General features: G+C 31.1%; 1 protein-coding gene across 6 annotated transcripts in view; it reads left to right on the top strand.

The window, feature by feature from the left end:
• Positions 1 to 19,457, top strand: part of LOC145292852 (uncharacterized) — a 299,621-nt gene that overhangs the window by 138,708 nt on the left and 141,456 nt on the right. For 3 of the 6 annotated variants that reach the window (XM_080138942.1, XM_080138953.1, XM_080138931.1), the window contains exon 1: positions 7,232 to 7,264. The exons of the other annotated variants lie outside the window; for them this stretch is intronic. In XM_080138942.1, the coding sequence (XP_079995068.1) occupies positions 7,247 to 7,264 (18 nt within the window). In that variant the 5' untranslated portion in view covers positions 7,232 to 7,246. Of the gene's footprint in view, positions 1 to 7,231; positions 7,265 to 19,457 lie in introns of those variants that run through there. 6 annotated transcript variants of the gene reach the window in all.

Here is a 19,457-nt window from a genome sequence, read left to right as displayed (position 1 = left end):
TCAGATTTTTAAAAATCCGAAGGTTGCCAAAGGCGTAAAATCACAACCATTGTAATATATCATTAAGGCCCATGAGCTGAAAAATTACATCATCGCTGAGGTCCTAGCCAGCAAGGTCTATCAAATAGTCAGACTGTTTGTAACGAATCAAAATTTTTTTACAAAAAGCATTAGAAAACTTAAATTACATCAAAAAAGCGAAAAATAAGGAACATGATGATTTCTACTGAAATTCAATCAATATTAAAAAAAAAAAAAAATTTCAAAACGGAAAAGTTGTGTTTATGCATTAAAAGTAATTAAACATTTTGTTCTTTCATAGATTTTAAAGATTCAATATTTACTTATAAGTTACATTTAAAAAGGAGAAAAAAGAAACACTATTCAATTTATAGTAAAATTCAATATAAATGAAAAGAATTATGCATGTAAAATTACCAATGTTTCAAGCTGAAGACAACCAAACTTTGCAAAACAGGAAATATGAATTTAGGCAATAAACAAGTATTAAACTAGGCACCGCCAAAAATGGCCGAAAAATCAAGTTGTTGATTTTTAAAACGAAATTACATTTATTAAAATCCATTATTTCTGAGTAACTTTTTTCCCCCAGAAAGATAAAACTCTGAATTTTATCATATAGAAAACAGAATAATGTTAAACTTTTTCTATTTTTAATTAAATTTTAAATGTTAAATTTTCCCAAAAAGTTAACAATTGACATTTTTTGTCTTGCACAAAAAACGTACATAAATATTTGAAAAAAAAAAAAAAAAAAAAGGTTTTTGAAATAATTTATTTATTTATTTGTTGTCTAACTAAGATTTAGAATGATTTTCTATGAGAATATGCAAAAATATTATAATATAAGTACCTGGATTTCAAATAATTCCACTTATTCATATAGGCAACCAGTTACTTCGCGTCGATCTAGAGTCTAGATCGACAATGTTTGTTTGTATTTGATAAAAAGCAAACTATGGAAGACCAAACACAAAAAAAAAACTTATTTTTCAGTGACGAAAATTCCAATGTATTATTAACGCTGAGGCTGGCCAGTACCAGATGGGTGACCATTTGTATGAGTTTGGTTTGTAATATGTATGTGTGTGGGGGCCAGGCTCCCCAAAATGGGGGGGGGGACAGAATAAAAAAAATTTATTTCAGCGCGTTTGGTCCACCGTAGTCAAAAGGCGGCAAACGTTTTCAAACGGGATCGAAAAAATGATGCTATTTTTAACACAAAGGGCACAATATTTATGGAATTTTTTTTTTTGTATCGATTCTTCAAAGCATGCCCTGTTTAATAATGGTCATGCATTATTCGGCTCGCTAAAAAAAAAATTGTTAATTTATTTATCAAAGATTTTAAAATGGCTTTTTTCGTATAAATATTAAACATTTTTTTTTTTTTTTGCTTAACTTAAATGAATTATTTTATTTAACATATTAACCGAATTTCACACTTCAAAGCTCAAAAGCGGGATGATTAAACACAATCGAAGTTCTGATATTCAGACGTCAAAATAAGGTATGCAAACAATTTTTTTTTTTTTTTAATCTATAATTCTGTCCCTTACAACAACACAATATGTTGTGTTCAGTTTCAGATGATTATTTTAAGCATATTTGTACCTCCTCAAAACAAGGGGGGGTTGTAAGCAAAAAAAAATATGTATATAAATATTGTTTATGAAAAATAAGTACACTGTTATAAAGTTCATTCTTCTTAATAATCGCTGAAAATTTCGTATTGATCGGATAATTACCTGATTTTTGGTAGGTTTTTAAAAAGACGGTCCGTCAAAAAGTACTTACCTTCCCACCCACCCCAGTTTTGGCGCTGCCTATATTAAACAATCAACTTAAAATTAAACGATAAATATTTTGTAAGTTAAAACGAACAACAATAAATATTGTTTTGGTCAAAGTGGTCTCGTGAACCAAATGAAGATGTACCATTAAAAAGTTGAGTTTTGGGGGTGTTCGAATCGGTTTTGAATTAATATCACATTTAACATTGTCGTCAGCAAGTAGTTCATATGATATTAAGACCTTCATTACCCAATGTATTCCTTATCATTTTCGTTGGTTGCCATTCTTAACATAGGGAGGGGTTTATATTGCTTGGAGTATGCATCGAAAATGGTGGCCACTTTGCAGTATCAGATAAAACATAAAAGATGATGGTCTTGATGTTATAAAAATTAATCGCTGGCGACAATTTTAAATGTGATATTCGTTCAAACCAGACCCAAATACTTCTAAAACTCAACTTGGTAAAGATAAGTTTCATTTGGTCTACCTTACCATTTTGACCCCCTTTTTTTTTTTTTTTTTTTTTTTTTTTAAATCAAAACGAACAATATTTTTTTTAAATTTTAAATCAAAACGAACAACAATATATATATATATATATATATATATATATATATATATATATATATATATATATTTATTAATTAATTAATTAAAACTAACAAGAATATTTTTTTTTAATCAAAATGAACAATATATTATTTTTAATCGAAACGAACACAATTTTTTTTTTTTTTTTTTTTTTTTTTTTTTTGTGCAAATCAAAACGAACAATATTTTTCAATAAATCAACCAATTTTAATGACTTTTTCAGTATTTATTAGGTACTGATCATGGAATATAATGAACCCATTATTTTTTAAATCTTACTGGAAATCTATTTTGTGTAAACTAAAAACACCTTTACTAAAAATTGCCAAGATTGCTGGAAAAATGGTTGGATCATTGTACTGTTCCAGTAGGTATCTCAATGCCAGTGCAATTCTCTATCTGTATAAGAGCCAAATACATTCTAAGATGAAATACTGTTGCCACATCTGGGCAGAAGTTACTTGATGCACACTATCTTTCCTTCATAGAATTCAAAACCGGCTTTGAAACCTAGTCAGTGATACCCTTTTCTCTTCCCACAGAAGAGACGTTGCAAGCCTGTCTCATTATTTCCATGGCAATTGCTTGTCAGAGGTCCAATCTATGGTTCCCCCTTGCCAAAATTTCACTAAAAACTACTTGACTAGCTACAGCCACGATCAACAATTTTTTTACCACACCCTATCTCTGCCTAAATCTAAACGCAGATTCCATGGACAAAGCTTGTTCCCTATAACTGCCTGCATGTGAAACACTGTTCCATTGGCCTGCTTCCCAGTCAATTACAATACAGTAGTTTTCAAGTCCAATGTAAACAAGTTCTCTGAAATAATATTCTAACCATCTACACCATTAACAATTACTAAACTACCACCTTACATTTATTAACCCTTAAGAAATTCTTGCTGGCTAAATATCGATTTTTTAGATTCGATACTATAGCAACCTAAATTTGAGAATCAACTATCTTTGCTTTATATATTAGATTTTATTTATATATTACATATGTTTATGTATTATTTCTAAATAGCACAATAGTAATTTAATGAGAAAAATGTTTGTTTCATCCTTTTTTTTCTTGAAAATGTGTGTTTTTTTTTTTTTTGTAGTCAGATGAATGAATTAGATAAGTGTTATTACGTTTGTTAATTTTTATGTATTAAAAAACAAAAAAAAACGTTACCTTCCAATTTAAGTGATAAACTTTTACAACTATTGATGCAAAAAACAAAAACAGCAGTACTCATGTCACAGTGTGGTGAGAGGGAAGTAAATAATAGCCGTGTTTCTTCCGAGAAGCCTTCCTTTATTACATGAACTTGCCTTGTGATCAGGTTGGTCATAGGATCAGAGCACCGTTACTACAAGAGTTCACTGAAATATTTCAGACTCCCTACCTACAAAGGTGAAAAATGTCTGGGAAAAATATGGCTTGAACCCATACAAAACTTTTTGTATCAGCTGAAAGGTTAGGTTAGTCAGGTGAGAGTGAGGGGTACTTTTGCCTCTTACAAATACTGCCGGCATGTGTTGTGTTAAAATATGATTTACAATAAATGTTTGAATTGATATCCACCTTCTAAACACTTTCTCACTCGGGAGACACATGGTCTTTACACATTTTCAAGTATTATGCTTCTGTTTTATAATTTAATTTCATTTCTTTTGATGCTATCTTCTACGGTTTATAAAATTTTAGGTTTGCCAATATAAACCACTGATTTAAGATGTCTTTAATAAGAAAAAGTCCAAAGAAATCAATTGGAAAAAATTCAGATGGTCTTTAGCATCCAATCCATTTCCTTGCAACTATGTAATCCAAATATTTTGCACATCATTCACAAAATTTGATGGAGCTCCAATCCTTTTGAAACTATATGTTGCTGTGTTGCTAAAAATTGAAAATGATATATGATTAAAATTGTTAAAAATAAAAATACATCCATAGTAGCCTGTCTATGGCTCCTGACTTTTACATCATCCGATATAATATAAAATGTATATCTTCAAGTGGCTTTTTTCATTCGCATAAGTGTTATTTAACAAAATCTAAAATGTTTATCTTTTTAATTTTTCATTCTTATGGAAGTAGTGTAATACACTGATTACAAGTACGGACTATGGTTGAGTGTGCTTAAGTTATTGCATCACTGTCATTAATACCTTTGGAAAAGGTATGGATCCATAGATTCTCCCTCCATCTATAAATTCAATAAAATAGACAAGTTGTGCGACTCGTCAATGAGAATGAAAATTTTGAAATAACACCTGTTTTTCTCTGCTTATTACAGAATTCTTTCCAGTGGTTCTGAACTTCTTACTGGATTTAAACAAAAAATGCAATCACACCTTTACAAGGAGTATCCATTGTTTCACAAGATTTAAAGGAGGTCATTACAATGTGTGTTTCATTTAGTAAAATCCCAAATTGTATTATATGCAATTTTAAAGTTTCTTATCCGTCAGTTTTAGAACATTTGAGTAGTTCTTTATTATCAACTCACTAGTTTTCACACAGATTATCATCTGTGATTGCTCACTGATAATAATCGGTGGTGTTCCCTGAAGTCTGAGTGACAAGCCTCCCCAGATTCTAATAATCTCCACTCTTTCCTATTTGTATTTCATTCTGGATTTTTTTTTAACCCATTGTTTTAATATCCATATTGATAAACTGATGCAACCATTTGTCATGCGTATATTATCTCCTCTACATGATTCACAAATTATTTTTATTTACTATAAATCGATTATTTATTGTGGTTAAAATTGAAATAGCATAAAATAGTTTTTTTTTTTTTTTGTTATGACCCTTCGAAATTTGAGAGTACTTAAACTGTCATATAGTAAGTCATGTAAATTGGCTTTTAAATTTTACTAAAAAGCCTTGACATTATGGTTTTATAACAATTTTGTTCAATGAGTAAAATGATACTGTAATAATTAAATTTACACACACTCCAATAAAAAAGAAAAGATTAAGATTTCTAGGCAACGCTGTGTAAGTACTATCAGAATATAACATACGTTACATTATTTAATCCTATTATTAATTTCAAATGTAAGGATTTTTATTTAATTTTTTAAAAACTTATTTTGATATCTTATCGTAAGCGTTTCCCACCAAGTTTTATTGAATAGTCATGATTATAGCTACTCTTATTGCTACAAACAATTGTAAGTAAAAGTCAAGGTCAGGGAGAGGAAATGGATTATAATAAATATAAATGCCAATATCCTGGTCAAGAAAAACTCAATTTCAAAACAGTTGAACTTAACTGTATTACAGAAACTTTCCCATTTTGCTGTGTGCGTGTATGTGCGCGCACGCGCATGTGATATTTATGATTATAATTAAATCATAGCGAGTTTTGCTTTTCTTAAACTTGGGGCAAGTATCTCCATTAACATATTACTTAATAAGTCACAGGCCTAAACAATACAACAACTTTTAGGTAAAATTTCGCTTTACACATCAACAGTCTCCTTTTAGGGTTATACACAGATTCCAACACATGTGTAACAATTTGATGCACTTTGTGTGAAAGTATTTGTCTTTCACATCAAAATGTACCTCTGTTTCCAACATCACTTTTTCATTGGAACCAAATCTCTTTCTCTAGAGCATTCTTTTGAGTTTTACAAACAGCTCATAGTCGCTGGAAGTCAGATTTGGAGAATAGGATGGGTGCAGAAGTAATGTAGTTTTGTCATCGTTACAATCGATTTGTGACATTTTTTTATTTATTTTTTTTTTTATTACATTTTCACCCCAAACAAGGCACATTGCCACTTTAATGTAGGGGGCTACTATCAGGGGAAACATCTACTGGGGTACTATGTAGGGATTAGGGCAGCGAGATGTTGGTTCACGTTGCACTTGAACTTATGCATGTCAGTACAGTTGGGGAAGCAGTGACCTGGAATGGAATTCCAAAGTCTAGCAGTTCTGGAGAAGAAACTACTGGAGTAGAAAGATCTTTTACATCTAGGGATCTCTACAGTGTGGGGGTGGGATTTTGTAGCTTGTCGAGTCTGTCGAGGGTGTTCACGTCGTGGGGGCACAAGTGCTTGCAGTTCTTCAGAGCATTCACCATTATAATACTTGTAGAACAGGCAGAGGGATGCAACGTTTCGACGATGGGACAGAGGCTGAAGTTTTGATGCCAGTTTAGGGCCTATCAGATTTGCGACTCTCTTTTGAACCCTGTCAAGGAGCGAGAGACTAGTAGCCGATGCACCGGCCCAAATATGACAGCAATACTCCATACATGGGCGAATAGTGGCCTTATAGAGGTACAGGATACTTTCGGGTGTTAGAAGTTTTCTAGCACGGTAGAGAGAGCCCACCTTCCTCGCAGCGGCCCTGGCAATGCCCTCGATGTAATTGTTCCAGCTCATGTTTCCTGTGAACGTTAGGCCAAGGAGCTTGAAAGACGTACTCTCAGCTAAAGAGTTGTTGGCCATTGCTATAGGTGGTAGAGAAGGTTTCTTGTAATTATTGAATGAAACCAGTTTTGTCTTGGTGGCATTGAACGTTACCATCCATTTTTGTCCCCATTCCACTACTGATTTGAGGTCATCCTCTAGTGTTTCTGCCATTACTTTAGATATATGTTCATTTGTTTTCCTGTCGTGCCTGCTATAGAGTGTGGTGTCATCAGCATATATACCCATCTCAGAGGCAATTTTGTCGGGGAGGTCATTTATGAATATCAGGAACAGCAGAGGACCAAGGATAGATCCCTGGGGCACTCCCGCATTTATATTATATTGTTTAGACGTACGACCGTCGAGGACAACCTGGATTTTTCTCTTATCTAAGAAGGATTTAATTATGTTAAGTATTCTACCAGTAAGGCACTTTTTTTCCTTTGCTCGTGACTGTTTTTTTTTTTTTTTTTTTTTTTGTTATGATTCTTTCAAACATGACAATAATGCAATATAATATTTGCTATTGATGTTTTTTTTTTTTTACAAAGTGATCGATGAACAAAATACCTTGTGTATTCCAAAATGTCCTTGCTTGTTGATGTTTGCGTTTTTTTGTCACTTTGGACAGTTGATGTTTGCGTTCTTTGGTCACTTTGGACAGCTTTGACATGTTACTGTTAAGTACATGCAATTTGATGATGAAAACTAATAGGACTCGTGCTTATCATAACTTTTTTATAAGTTTCTGATTATTTTTTGATTGTGTTTAAAAGAAAGCCTAAAGTTAATATTTAAAAGGAAAAAAATGTCGTTTTACATGTGAAAAATGTTTTCACGGTGGCTATGAAAACTCGAAAATTCAGCTAAGTTTCAAAGTTAAATAAATTGATTGTAAAAATCCCTTGAAAGATAAATATTATTTTTTCTGAAACTATTTCAAAGAACTTAATAAAGTTTTAAGATACTGGATTAAAAAATACCCTATTTTTACTTAAAAAAAAAAAAATAAATAAATAAAAAGCTTGAGTAATATGTTAAAAAAGCAAGAGTAACAAAAACCGGCCTTCGCTCCATCAAAATAAAAGATGAACGACATGCAGAATTTCAATGAAAGCCCAAAAAGTTAATTTTATTTTTAAATTAATAGAGAAATGTAAACATTATTATATTTTAATTTCTTACTTTTAGAAGATTATAATTCATCAATTTAAATATTTTAGTGTAATAAAAAGGAAGTACTTATTTCATTAGAATATTTTTCAATGTATGTCATTAAAATTTTATTTTTATCTATAAAGATTGATTTTTAACTTTATATTAGTTTTAAGTTTAGGGACATTTTCAACAGTAGCCAATAGTATTGTTTAAATTTCTCAAATTTAGTAATATTCTTAAAGTATTGATGAAGTCTGTTTATGAATTGTTTTCCTTAGAATTTAGACTCAATTTATTTTTAAACATGTTGCAACGATAAATTAAATTAATCCTTTTTAAATAAAAGTGAAAAAAGTCGATCAAATTCACTGGCCCACTGACATTTTATTCATTGAATAAATAAGCTAAAACAATTATTTTTAATAATAAAATGAAATGTGGGATGTAAATTATATATATATAATGTTGCCCATCTGTACTTCAAATTAATCGTTAGTAGAAATTATCCCTTTTTTTATTATTATTTTCTTAGTGACTTAGTTTTCCTTTTTTTTTTTTTTCAAGATTATAAAAAAATTTCTTACGTATGTTTACATGTTCATACATACAAGGAAAATATCTTACATTTTACATTTTCACGAGAATTGTTAAAATAGCGTGAAATATTTTTTGTAATTATTTTTTGCGATGATTATTTTTCGTTAAAAATATTGAATAAACAATGCTTAATTCAATAATAACATCGCTAGTTTGGGAAATTAATTTTTCTTCAAGTTATATTGATTTCATTAACACAGACTTTAGGGATTCTTTTCATAATGTCTCTGAAATATTTTAAAAAAATCTTAATCGTTAACATCTATGATGCTTGATCTTCATAAAAGCAATAAAATTAATGCATTTTATTTTTATTATTATTATTATTATTAACAATGAAATATTTTAGTACTTAAAACTAACTCTAGTAAAAGTGTTTTTTATTGACTCAAATACATTTTTACTAAAAATAGTGGGTCTGTGATTAATTAATAAATACATAAAATTTCATTAAAATTGTTTTCCTGAATTTTGGAAGCGAAGGGATGGGGTTAAAATGTTTATACATTTTGGAGATCGACCATTCATTTTGTAAGTACCTAGTTGTTGTCCACTCAGTTGTGCCCTTCAAACTTTCTCAGCTGTTAACTATTCTGTACTCTGCCATTTACTCTGTTCTTCTTATTTGCACCCTTACTAGGACAGAGTTAGAAGGGTTTTTTTTTTGTTTTTTTTTTTGTTTTTTTTTTTTAATGTGAAAATTCTACTTATAGAAAAAAAGGAGCAAAATTACTTCAGTTTAGAAGGATTTTCTCTTGATTGACCGAGGCCAGAAAAGATAAAGTATAGCATCAGAATAAATACTACACTTCAGGGTAAATATTGAGATTTGCGTCAGGGACTATTTGAAATATATTTACATGTAAAATCCGAAGAACACCTTTTAAACAAGTAAACTAGTATAATTGACAGATTTCAAAAATGGCAGCATAATTTAGCTAAAAAGTGGAATGAGATGTACAAAGTAAACACATTTGCTGACATGATAAAATAATGAAAATATTTATTGTTTTATTCAAAATAATTAAAACTATAATTAGTAGGTACGGGCAATTTAATAGCTGCTTCGGTAAGGGGTATGGTTTTTAACGCCGGTTAATCATAACTTTTTAAATTTTCGAGTACTTTTTTATTGTATTTGAAAGATTATAGTTTAAAGTTAATTTCTCAAAGAAAAAAAAGTGTGTGAAATAAAAAATACATGGAATAATTTTATCTCAAATCTGAAAAACCCTACATTTCATGTAAAAATTCATTATGACAAAAAATTGCATTTACATTTTTCTGGCAAGAAAAATATAAGTTTTCTGGAATTATTTCCAAGTTAAGTATTAAGTTAAAGTCTTAAGATAATGAATTAATACAATAAATGTACTTAACTTTTGCTAAAAAAAAGTAATAATTATCCAAAAATATATCACTGGTAGGAACGAGACTTGTTTATCGTATCCAAAAAAAAAAACTCTGGTTGCAAAATTCAAATATGTATGGAAGGACAAATTAGACATAATTTATGCCTTTATTTAACATTATTCCGGCATACCGAGCGATTTTTTTTTTTTTTTTTTTTTTTTTTTTTTTTTTGAGTCATAGATCCTCCTTCCTTCATTTAAAAATGCATAAAAGTTAATTAAATTCATTAATTATACTACTGACAATTTATTCTTTGAAAAAAAAAAAAATCTAGCACCAAGCACCATTATTAATATTAATACTGAATTGGTTAAGAAAACAATTTATAATTATTGAAAAAATTACACACTAAAAAAATAGACTTACGTTAAAATTTATCATAATGTTTGTGAAATTTAAAGTTGATAAACACAAACAGGCGAGTAGTTGAAGAGAGGAGGAGGGTGGGCAAAACAGACTGATTTTCTTTTCAACTCTGTCATCCATACTTACCGACATGGAACGTTCGTATAATTTTTGCCATTTTTTAATTAAATTATTTTTCTATGTTGCTGTTTTTCAATTTAATTTTTTTTTACTTTATTTTCCAAGATTATATGAACATTATTTTACGTTGATAATTATACGTTCTTGCGTGCAATGGAAATATTAGAATTTTACATGTAAAGATTACGTTAAAAATGTAAGTGAAAAAAAAAAGTAGAAATAATTTTTGCAATTATAATTTTTTTTGTGTGAAACTATTAAATAAACAATACTTAATTCAATGATAATATTGGTAGTTTGAGAAATTCATTTTTCTTAGAGTTATATCGAATTCATTAATACAGACTTCAGGGACTTTTTTCATAATGTTCCTGTAAAAGTTATTTTATTTTTATTTTATTGTTACAAATTACGATGCTTTATTTACATAAAAAAAAGCACAAATAAATTCTTGCATTTTTTATTTACTACTGAAAACCATAACTTTAGTAAAGGTATTTTTTGTTTAAACAAAATAATACATTTTCACTAAGATTTAAATAAAAATAATTAGTTCATTATATTCTGCGATCATTATTTGATAAATACTGAAAATTTCATTAAAATTGGTTAATTTCCTGATTTTTAGTGAATTTTTAAGTAAAGGGATGGGTGAAAATGTTTATACATTTTGAGCATCGGCATTCATTTTGTCCGTACCTAATAATTAGAATCGTTAAAATCGTAAAACTTTTTCTTTAAAAAAAAACAAAAAAAAAACGTTATTTTATCATTTTGCGTGATTTTTGGGAATATAACACTAGGTGTATCGGAATTTTTGACACCCTTAACACAAAACTGCAAATAAAATATAAAAAACTTGTAATTTTTCTTTTTAAAGTGGATTGTTTTTCTTTATGGAATATACTTCCAAAATAAACTATTAAAGTTGTTTAAAAAAATAATAGAAATATTATTTTTTATTTTTTAAAAAACAGTGTTTACAAAGTGCCTATGTGCGTTCAGGCAGCCATTTTTTTTTTTACGTAATGAAATCAATTGAATTTTACGAGTTAAATATTTTTCAATTTTTAAACTTTAAAAATCTATCAAAATTTTTCTATTGGTTCAATTTTTACGATATTTTCAGGGTCAATGTGAAATTTTATGCTCTTTCCAATAAACCAAATATAATATTTTAGACAAACGTTTTTTGTTAAATTCACCCTCCTCCCCCATTTTGAAAAGTTTATTAAAATTTAAATAATTAATTTACGTACCAAAGTTTTATATATCACAAATTGAAGATAAAAGATCAATAAATAAAATATTCAAATTTAAAACAAAAAAGAAGTGTTTTTTTTTTAAATTTACCTTTTTTTTTTTTTTTTTTAAACCACATTGATTATTTTTTTTTTTTTAAGTGGAAGCTTATTTTATGTTTAGAATTTTCCAGTCAATATTGGATGCTGAGGACATTTTTTTTCTATTTCATTCCAGTTTTCTTTTTTTAGATATTTAAAAAAAAATTTCACTCGATAAAGAAGAATGAAAATATAATAAATTAAAAATTTATGTATTTCTTTGAGAAAAGAAGAAAAAAATTCCTTGTGTTTTCTTTGTTTTTTTTTTTTAAGGCAAAAACTTATGAGTAAAATTTGACTATTTTTAAACTATGGGAACACATATTTCTTCAGGCACAAGGTTAGATGGCTAACGCGAACGTGTGGTTTTTACTGCCTTCTGTCCATCCGTAGTTCTAAACAAGGACAAACGGCTACTTCCGGTTTTTGGATAAAGATGTAAAAATGCTTGCGTAATCGCACTTTTTTGAAGCAGTCGTTTAAAAAAATTCTTTTATTTAAAAAATAAATGGAATTTAAAATATAAATATGGATAAATTCTGAACAATGAAGAATGGAACTAAACATTCAATAGTATTTTTTATACGTAAGTGATTTTTTTTTTAATTTATATCGATTTTTTTTTTTTTTTTTTTTTTTTTTTATAACCGAAGTAAGTAAAATTTCGTTGATTTTCTTCAAATCTTTTTTTAAAAAAAAAACGATTTAAAAAAAACAAATATTGCATAATTTACTATTAAACCTGATATTTTTTTAAATTTTGGTCTTTGCTCCTTTAATTAAAAAAAAATTAAGGTTTGAATTACATTTTTCAAGTAGTTATAAGCTTGTAAAGATAAGAGGTTGAATTATTCAAATTTTTTTCATGCATTCTTGAGATCAGTTTCTGACACTGCTAATGTGACACCTTCGTTCCGTGATGAGTACGTACATTATAAAGAGTAGTTAATAGAAGAAATAGTTTTATGTTGCTTACGTCACAATACGAACGTAATTCAAAATATTAAAATATTATTTTATTCCCCATAAAACTTTATCAAAAACTGTTTTTCATAATTAATTTTTTCTGTTTAATCATTTTCCGTAATTTTTGGATATGTTACTATTTGCAGTATGAAAAGTTACTTACTACTTACTTAAGCCTTGAGCCCCTGGTGGGGCATAGGCCATCCACAACTGTCCGCCAACATCCACGGTCCTGGGCGATTTGCTCCAACTCCCTTCAGGAGTAGCCGGTCAGCTTAGCGTCTGCCTCCAGGTTTCTTCTCCAGGTGTTTTTTGGCCGGCCTCTTTTCCTCTTTCCCTGAGGGTTCCAGGTCAGGGCCTGGCATGTGATATTCGTTTGGTGTTTCCTCAGGGTGTGTCCAATCCATCGCCATCTCCTTCTTCTGATCTCTTCTTCTACTGGTACTTGGTTCGTTCTCTCCCAGAGATCTGCATTACTGATGGTAGTTGGCCAGTGGATCCTTAGCATTCTTCAAAGGCATGAGTTTATGAAAGCCTGCACTCTTCTGATGGTGGTCTTTGTTGTTCTCCACGTTTCTACTCCATGCAGTAGTACTGATTTGATGTTGGAATTGAACAGTCAGATTTTTGTGCAAGAAGTGATGAGGTTGGATTGCCAGATGTTCTTGAGGGCTATGAAAGATACTCTTGCTTTTCCGATACGGGTCTTAACATCTGTATCTGTTCCTCCCTGCTGGTTTATCACACTCCCAAGGTATGTGAAGGTCTCAACCTTTTCCAAGATTTTGTTGCCCAACTCCACTGCCTTTGCTGAATGCATTGATTTTCAGGATCTTGGTCTTGTTAGGGTGTATGTGGAAGCCAACTTGAGAAGCGTGGATGGCCAGTCTAGAGGTCTTGCTCTGCATTTGTTGTTGCTTGTGGGAGAGCAGAGCGAGATCATCAGCGAAGTCAAGGTCATCCAGCTGAGTTCAGAGGGTTCACTGAATGCCACCCCTCTGTCCATCCGTTGTCCGCCTTATCACCCAGTCAATAGCTAGTAGAAACAAGAATGGTGATAGAAGGCATCCCTGTCGTACGCCAGTCATTATGTTGAAACGTCGTGTTAACTGTCCCCCCGTGTACAACCTGACAACCTAAACTTCTTGCTGATACAGAGGTGGTCTATCTGGTTCTCTGTTACATGGTCAGGCGATATCTAGGTGGCCTTGTGTATCCTCTTGTGTGCAAAGATGCTGCCTTCGATGACAAGGTCATTCAGTCCACAGAGGTCAACAAATTTTTCTCTATTTTCGTTCATTTCTCCGAGAGCATGTTATCTCATCACTTCCTCGTAGCCTCTATTGTCTGATCCCACCTTTGCATTGAAATCTCCCATCAGGATGTTGACATCTTTGTCTTTAAACTTGCCTAAGATTGTCTGTAGTCTGTTGTAGAAATAGTCTTTGTCTTTGTCAGCATGATCATTGGTGGGTGCTTAGCATTGGATCACATTCATCTTGATGTTCTTCTTCACGTTCATGAAGGATGCTGTTATTATCCTTGATCCGTGTGCTTCCCACCCCGTCAAAGCTTTCTGTGCTGTTCTTGAAAGCATGATTGCTATGCCTTCCGTGTGCGCTGCATTTTCTTCTTCATAGCCTGAGTACAGCAAGAGTTCACTGGTAGCCAGCCTTGTTTGTCCAGCTTGCAGCCACTTCGTCTCACTCAATCCCAGCAGGGCAATGTTGTATCGGCGCATCTCTGCTGACACTTATACTGCCTTCCCTGCTTAATACATGGTTTTGACGTTCCATGTAGCAATGGTGGTGGTTTTCCTGGTCGATAAGAGGGTTTTTGGCACTGAAGCGTCCTTTCGGCTTTGAGCACAGCACGTCATTCTTTCTGCAGGTGCAGAACCTTCCTCTCCCAGAACCAAAGTTTCTTGGGTTTTTGTTGTGGATGCTTTTGTAGCAAGTTCTTTTTTCCGGGGTGAGGGTGCTGGCCCCATGCCCAACATTCCCCAGAAGGTAGGTGGAGTGCTCTTAGTCTGGCCTCTCTACCCATCGACCTGTCCAGCATGGATGGCCCTGCCAGGAGATGAATCTCCCACCGGCTTAGCTCTTGGAGTCATTAAGGCACGCAAGCTTCCCAACCAACTTCAAGGTTGCACTCCCTTTGGGAAGAGTATGAAAAGTACACAAATACAATGTTTTACTTGAAATTCAGCACCGATTTTTCTGGTTTTTTTTTTGTTTTTTTTTTTTTTTGTTTAACTAAGTGTAATTCTAAATAAGCTCCGCATTAATTAACGGAACATTTATTATTAAATTATTTTTTTAAATGAATATTTCGAAATTCATTTATGAAAGATTATGTTAATTTCCAGAGAAATTTTTGTAATTGTCTCCACTTGTCTCGAACTGAACTCTTCCAAAATGATATCCAAAGAAATATAAGACAAACGTGCCTGTGAGTGATTTTTATTTTAACATAGATGATTGATAACTTCATTTTTATTTAGAAAAAAGTTCTAAATGACCCCCGTACGGTAACGTATCTCGTGTCTATCATTGAGCCCCTCCCCCTTGTCAAAGATCGTGTTCGCCTTTGAAGTTCAAAGCACACAAACCATAATACTTCGCAACTGTCTTTTAAACTTAGCTTTCTAATCGACACTTTAAAGGTTTTAAGCTTTTTTTCCCTGTCATTTTCTAACAATCCATTACTTATTTTAAAAACGTTCAGCTCATCAATTTATGGTCCTTCGAAACTGATTTTTACGCCTATTTTAGATTATTCCAACTGAAATGACGTTTTAAACCCAAAGAACGGTATCTTCTTCCATACCCACCAGTCCTGATGGTCGTGTTTGCAAATTTATCTCAAAAACTTGACATAAAAAAGCTTTTAGGGATTTTCGTTGAGATAGCTACAATATAAGCAATAAAACTTAATCACCCCAAAATAATATTTCAATTGTTAGTCTACAGGTGACATTATTTTCTCCCTCTTTTTAGCTCATTTTTCAGCACTCGTGCGTGCGCTACTACGAGGGAACCACTTTTTGGTTTTCAATTTGACGATTTCGAGAGTTCACAGCAGGGGCAGAAAAATGAAATTTGCGAGTGCGTGTTTTTTTTTGGGGGGGGGGGCACATTTATTGAATTAAAATAAATTTAAAATTATAGTCACACAAAATTAACACAAAATAGTTTTTTTAGTATATTTTCCGTAACAAACTCAAAATTTTGAAATTTTTCTAACTAAAATGCAAATTAATTAATTTTGTTTATAATGAATTAAAGTTGTCAAAACATATGGCAATAAATATTATTAAAATGTGTGAATTTTGAGATTTCCAAAATGTTCATTTTTTGTAACAGTCAAAACTATTGTTTGTAATAAATGGAAGTTGCTTGCCCCCTGCTGTGCTGTGCACTGCACAGTGCACTGAAAAAAACGTGGTTCCTTCGTAGTAGTGCACAACTTGCACAAGTGTCTATTTTTCTTCTAACTCAAATAATTGTTACTGCTCAATAATAAAGCCACGACTTGGCACATTGCCTTTGTTGGAACAAAAAGAAAAAAAAAATGACTTGTACTTTATAAAGTAAAGAGCAGTTCCATTGTTCAGAGTTCTGACAGTTTTACGAAAATGTTATTAAATTCAGTATGAAATTACCATGTTGCCAATTTTATGAAGTATTACTTCACTGTATAAATAAACCATTGTAAAATTATCCTCGATATTTTTCCCCCCATTTAAAATTTTAAAACTTCAAAACACTTTAATGAGCGGGCGCCTCTCTCTCTCTCATATATATATATATATATATATATATATATATATATATATATATATATATATATATATATATATATATATATATATAGTGTATTCGAAACTTTATCGTCACCGTTGGAAATTCTAATGCAATTTTCAAGTCTTTAAAATATTAATTCATAAGAAATTTTTATATAATATAAGTCAAGTATTATGGTTCCTTTGTGCTCATAAAACTGGACATAAATAGTATTCCTCAAAGTACCTATTTACAATGCCTCCCTATGAGACAGAGTTAGACACCAGGGTCGTTTTTTAATGTGGAGAAAAGGTACAAAAATAAAAAAAAATAAAAAGTCTCAGTCGTAAAGGACTGTTTCTCCACGGAAAGAGAACAAGAAATTGAAGTGCAGCATTTGAAGAACAGATACTACACTTTGATTTTGGCCAAAAGGCTAAAAAATAGTATTCCTCAAAGTAGCCACATGTCTAGGAAACCTATTTTTGAAAATCTCCACATGGAACAAAGAGCCACCGTTCTCTCTATATTAAAGCCGTTATAAGGGAAGGGGGTAAAAATCCTTTCTCTCACTAGTTTAAAATAAATTTGATGGAGAGGGAGATAAACAAACCCCAATATTTTATTATTAGTTTCGTTGTCTCCACCATAGTAGAGTGAGTTAAAGTTAGTGTAAAAAAGAAAAAAAAAGCGGTTTCCTTGAATTTTATCTAGGTGAACGTAGATATGAGTAGCCTGACACCCCTCCTCAACTTGGTGGCCTTGAGCTGAAAGGGAGTGGCAAGAGTGGCGTTGGCGTGCAGTCAGTTACACACACACACACACACACACACACACACACACCGTTTTACTTGTAGATGTAACTCTTGTCTTAGCATGACCGTTCTTTGTGTAAACAAGGCCTTCCCAGCATGCCTGTCTGTCTGTCTGAAATGATAATCGACCAATCAGAAAACAGCTTGCTATTCACTTCCTGTGGCTGATTTAGTGCAACTGCTGCTGCTTTTGACTTCTCTGTTTATCTACTCTTTCTCTACACGCAAATCCTCCACGTGCACTCGCGCCTACATACGTCCGTGCTTGCACTCAAACAGTTGTGTGTGTGTACACACGCATTTATTGCGATTGACTGCTGGGGAGGGGAAGGTAAATGTGAAACTAAGGCGTGGGAAGGGTAATCGTGTGTGTGTATGTATAATATACATAAATATATACTGCCTTTTGAGTTGCACTTTTAACAGCCCTACCCTCCAGGGTAAATTTTGTTGCAGTCTGCCTTTAAAATCCAGAACAACATGTTCTAGTTTTTAGTGCATTGTTACACATGCATCCATCTTCTCCTGCTTATGACGCCGGCGACGTGGCGATTATGGCTTATTATATAACAATATCTTATGTAAATTGTTTAAAATATAGTAAATATATTTTAATAGTAGTATTTAAGTACTTTATTTTTACTTAGTTACTTATGTCTATGCGTTGAATCTATTTTTTATTCGTTGTTTTTGTTTTTTGTTTTTATTTTTCAAATAATAATACTAGTAGTGTTTTGAGTTCTTGCCAATTATTTTATTTTATTCGTGTCGATGTAATATGAAAATCACCGAAATTTTCAACATGAATGACAAAAATGTGGTCATTACATATACAAATGTTAAAAGAAAAATTAATTTCAGCGAAGCAAATAAAAATGTTATTTTGCTTTTTAAAAGATAACACTTTGTCGATGAAAATTTTAAAAGAAATAACATTCAAGTAAATTCATAATGTATGATTTATCTTGTTTTTATACCCATCGTAACTTAGAAACTTTTCTTTTTAAATAATTTAAACGCCATTGACATTTTTAAGGTATATTTTAACGGAGACAGGTTTATTTTAATAAAATGTAATTAAAAGAAGGAAAATACTAAATTTTGCTGAATATTATTTACTTAGTAACTATTTTATACCGATTTTTCTTTGAGTTTTTGTCATGTTCTTAGTTAAGATTATAGCAAGTATTTTAATGTCTAGATGCCGCTTCTATTACAAAAAAGTAGTTACTCGTTTCTTTCGAATATGAGGGTGGCTAAAGTTTGTTTTACATTAACTGAAAATTGGGCGATTGTACACTATTGGGACGGAATTTCGGAAATCGTAATACCGAATTTCACATGAAAACAATAGTATCTACGTATTTCTCGTATTTTTAAGATGATTATATAAAAAATTACGATAAGGTAGAAAATTATTTAAAGAAGAAAATAAAAATAGAATTTGATGAAAACAATCCTAAGACAGAGTTCAAAAGGGGGATAATTTTCCGTTTTGATTTAAACAAAATGGCGGCATTTTTAACCTAACACGATTAAAGTTGTTTTATTTAATAATTCAGTAATATTCATGTAATTTCAACTGCATAACTTGGATGCTACTATTGTAACTTATTAGAATTGACAAAAAACTCAATTGAGACCATTGTTTGTTTTATCTGAAAGCTCCATTTATCAACTACAAAATCTCGTCCCAATTCTGTAGAAGCGCCGAAAATTAATATACACTGGTTGAATATATATTTTTTTTTTTTTAGTTATTTCTGAAATTAAATAGAATTCCTTCTTGAAGAATCTACTAAGATTATACTTCAACATCTGATGATTTGAAAATCAAGAAATATTCTATGCAATGTTTGAGTTTGAAATGTATTGTACACACATGTACACTCTGTTTTAATCTTATAATCTTATAATTTATTTTCTTGAGGATTTTTTTCTGTTACTTTCTACAACTAAAATTTCATTTCTCATGCTTATGAAATGCGAAAAGATAATGGAATAACATTTTTTAACCTATCTATCTATCTATCTCTCTCTCATAAATATATATA

The sequence above is a fragment of the Euprymna scolopes genome, chromosome 2, assembly GCF_053919585.1.
Source record: "Euprymna scolopes isolate OS-2025 chromosome 2, ASM5391958v1, whole genome shotgun sequence".
Classification (NCBI taxonomy): domain Eukaryota; kingdom Metazoa; phylum Mollusca; class Cephalopoda; order Sepiida; family Sepiolidae; genus Euprymna; species Euprymna scolopes.
Note: the sequence above shows the minus strand (reverse complement) of the source record. Positions and strands in the feature narration are given on the sequence as shown.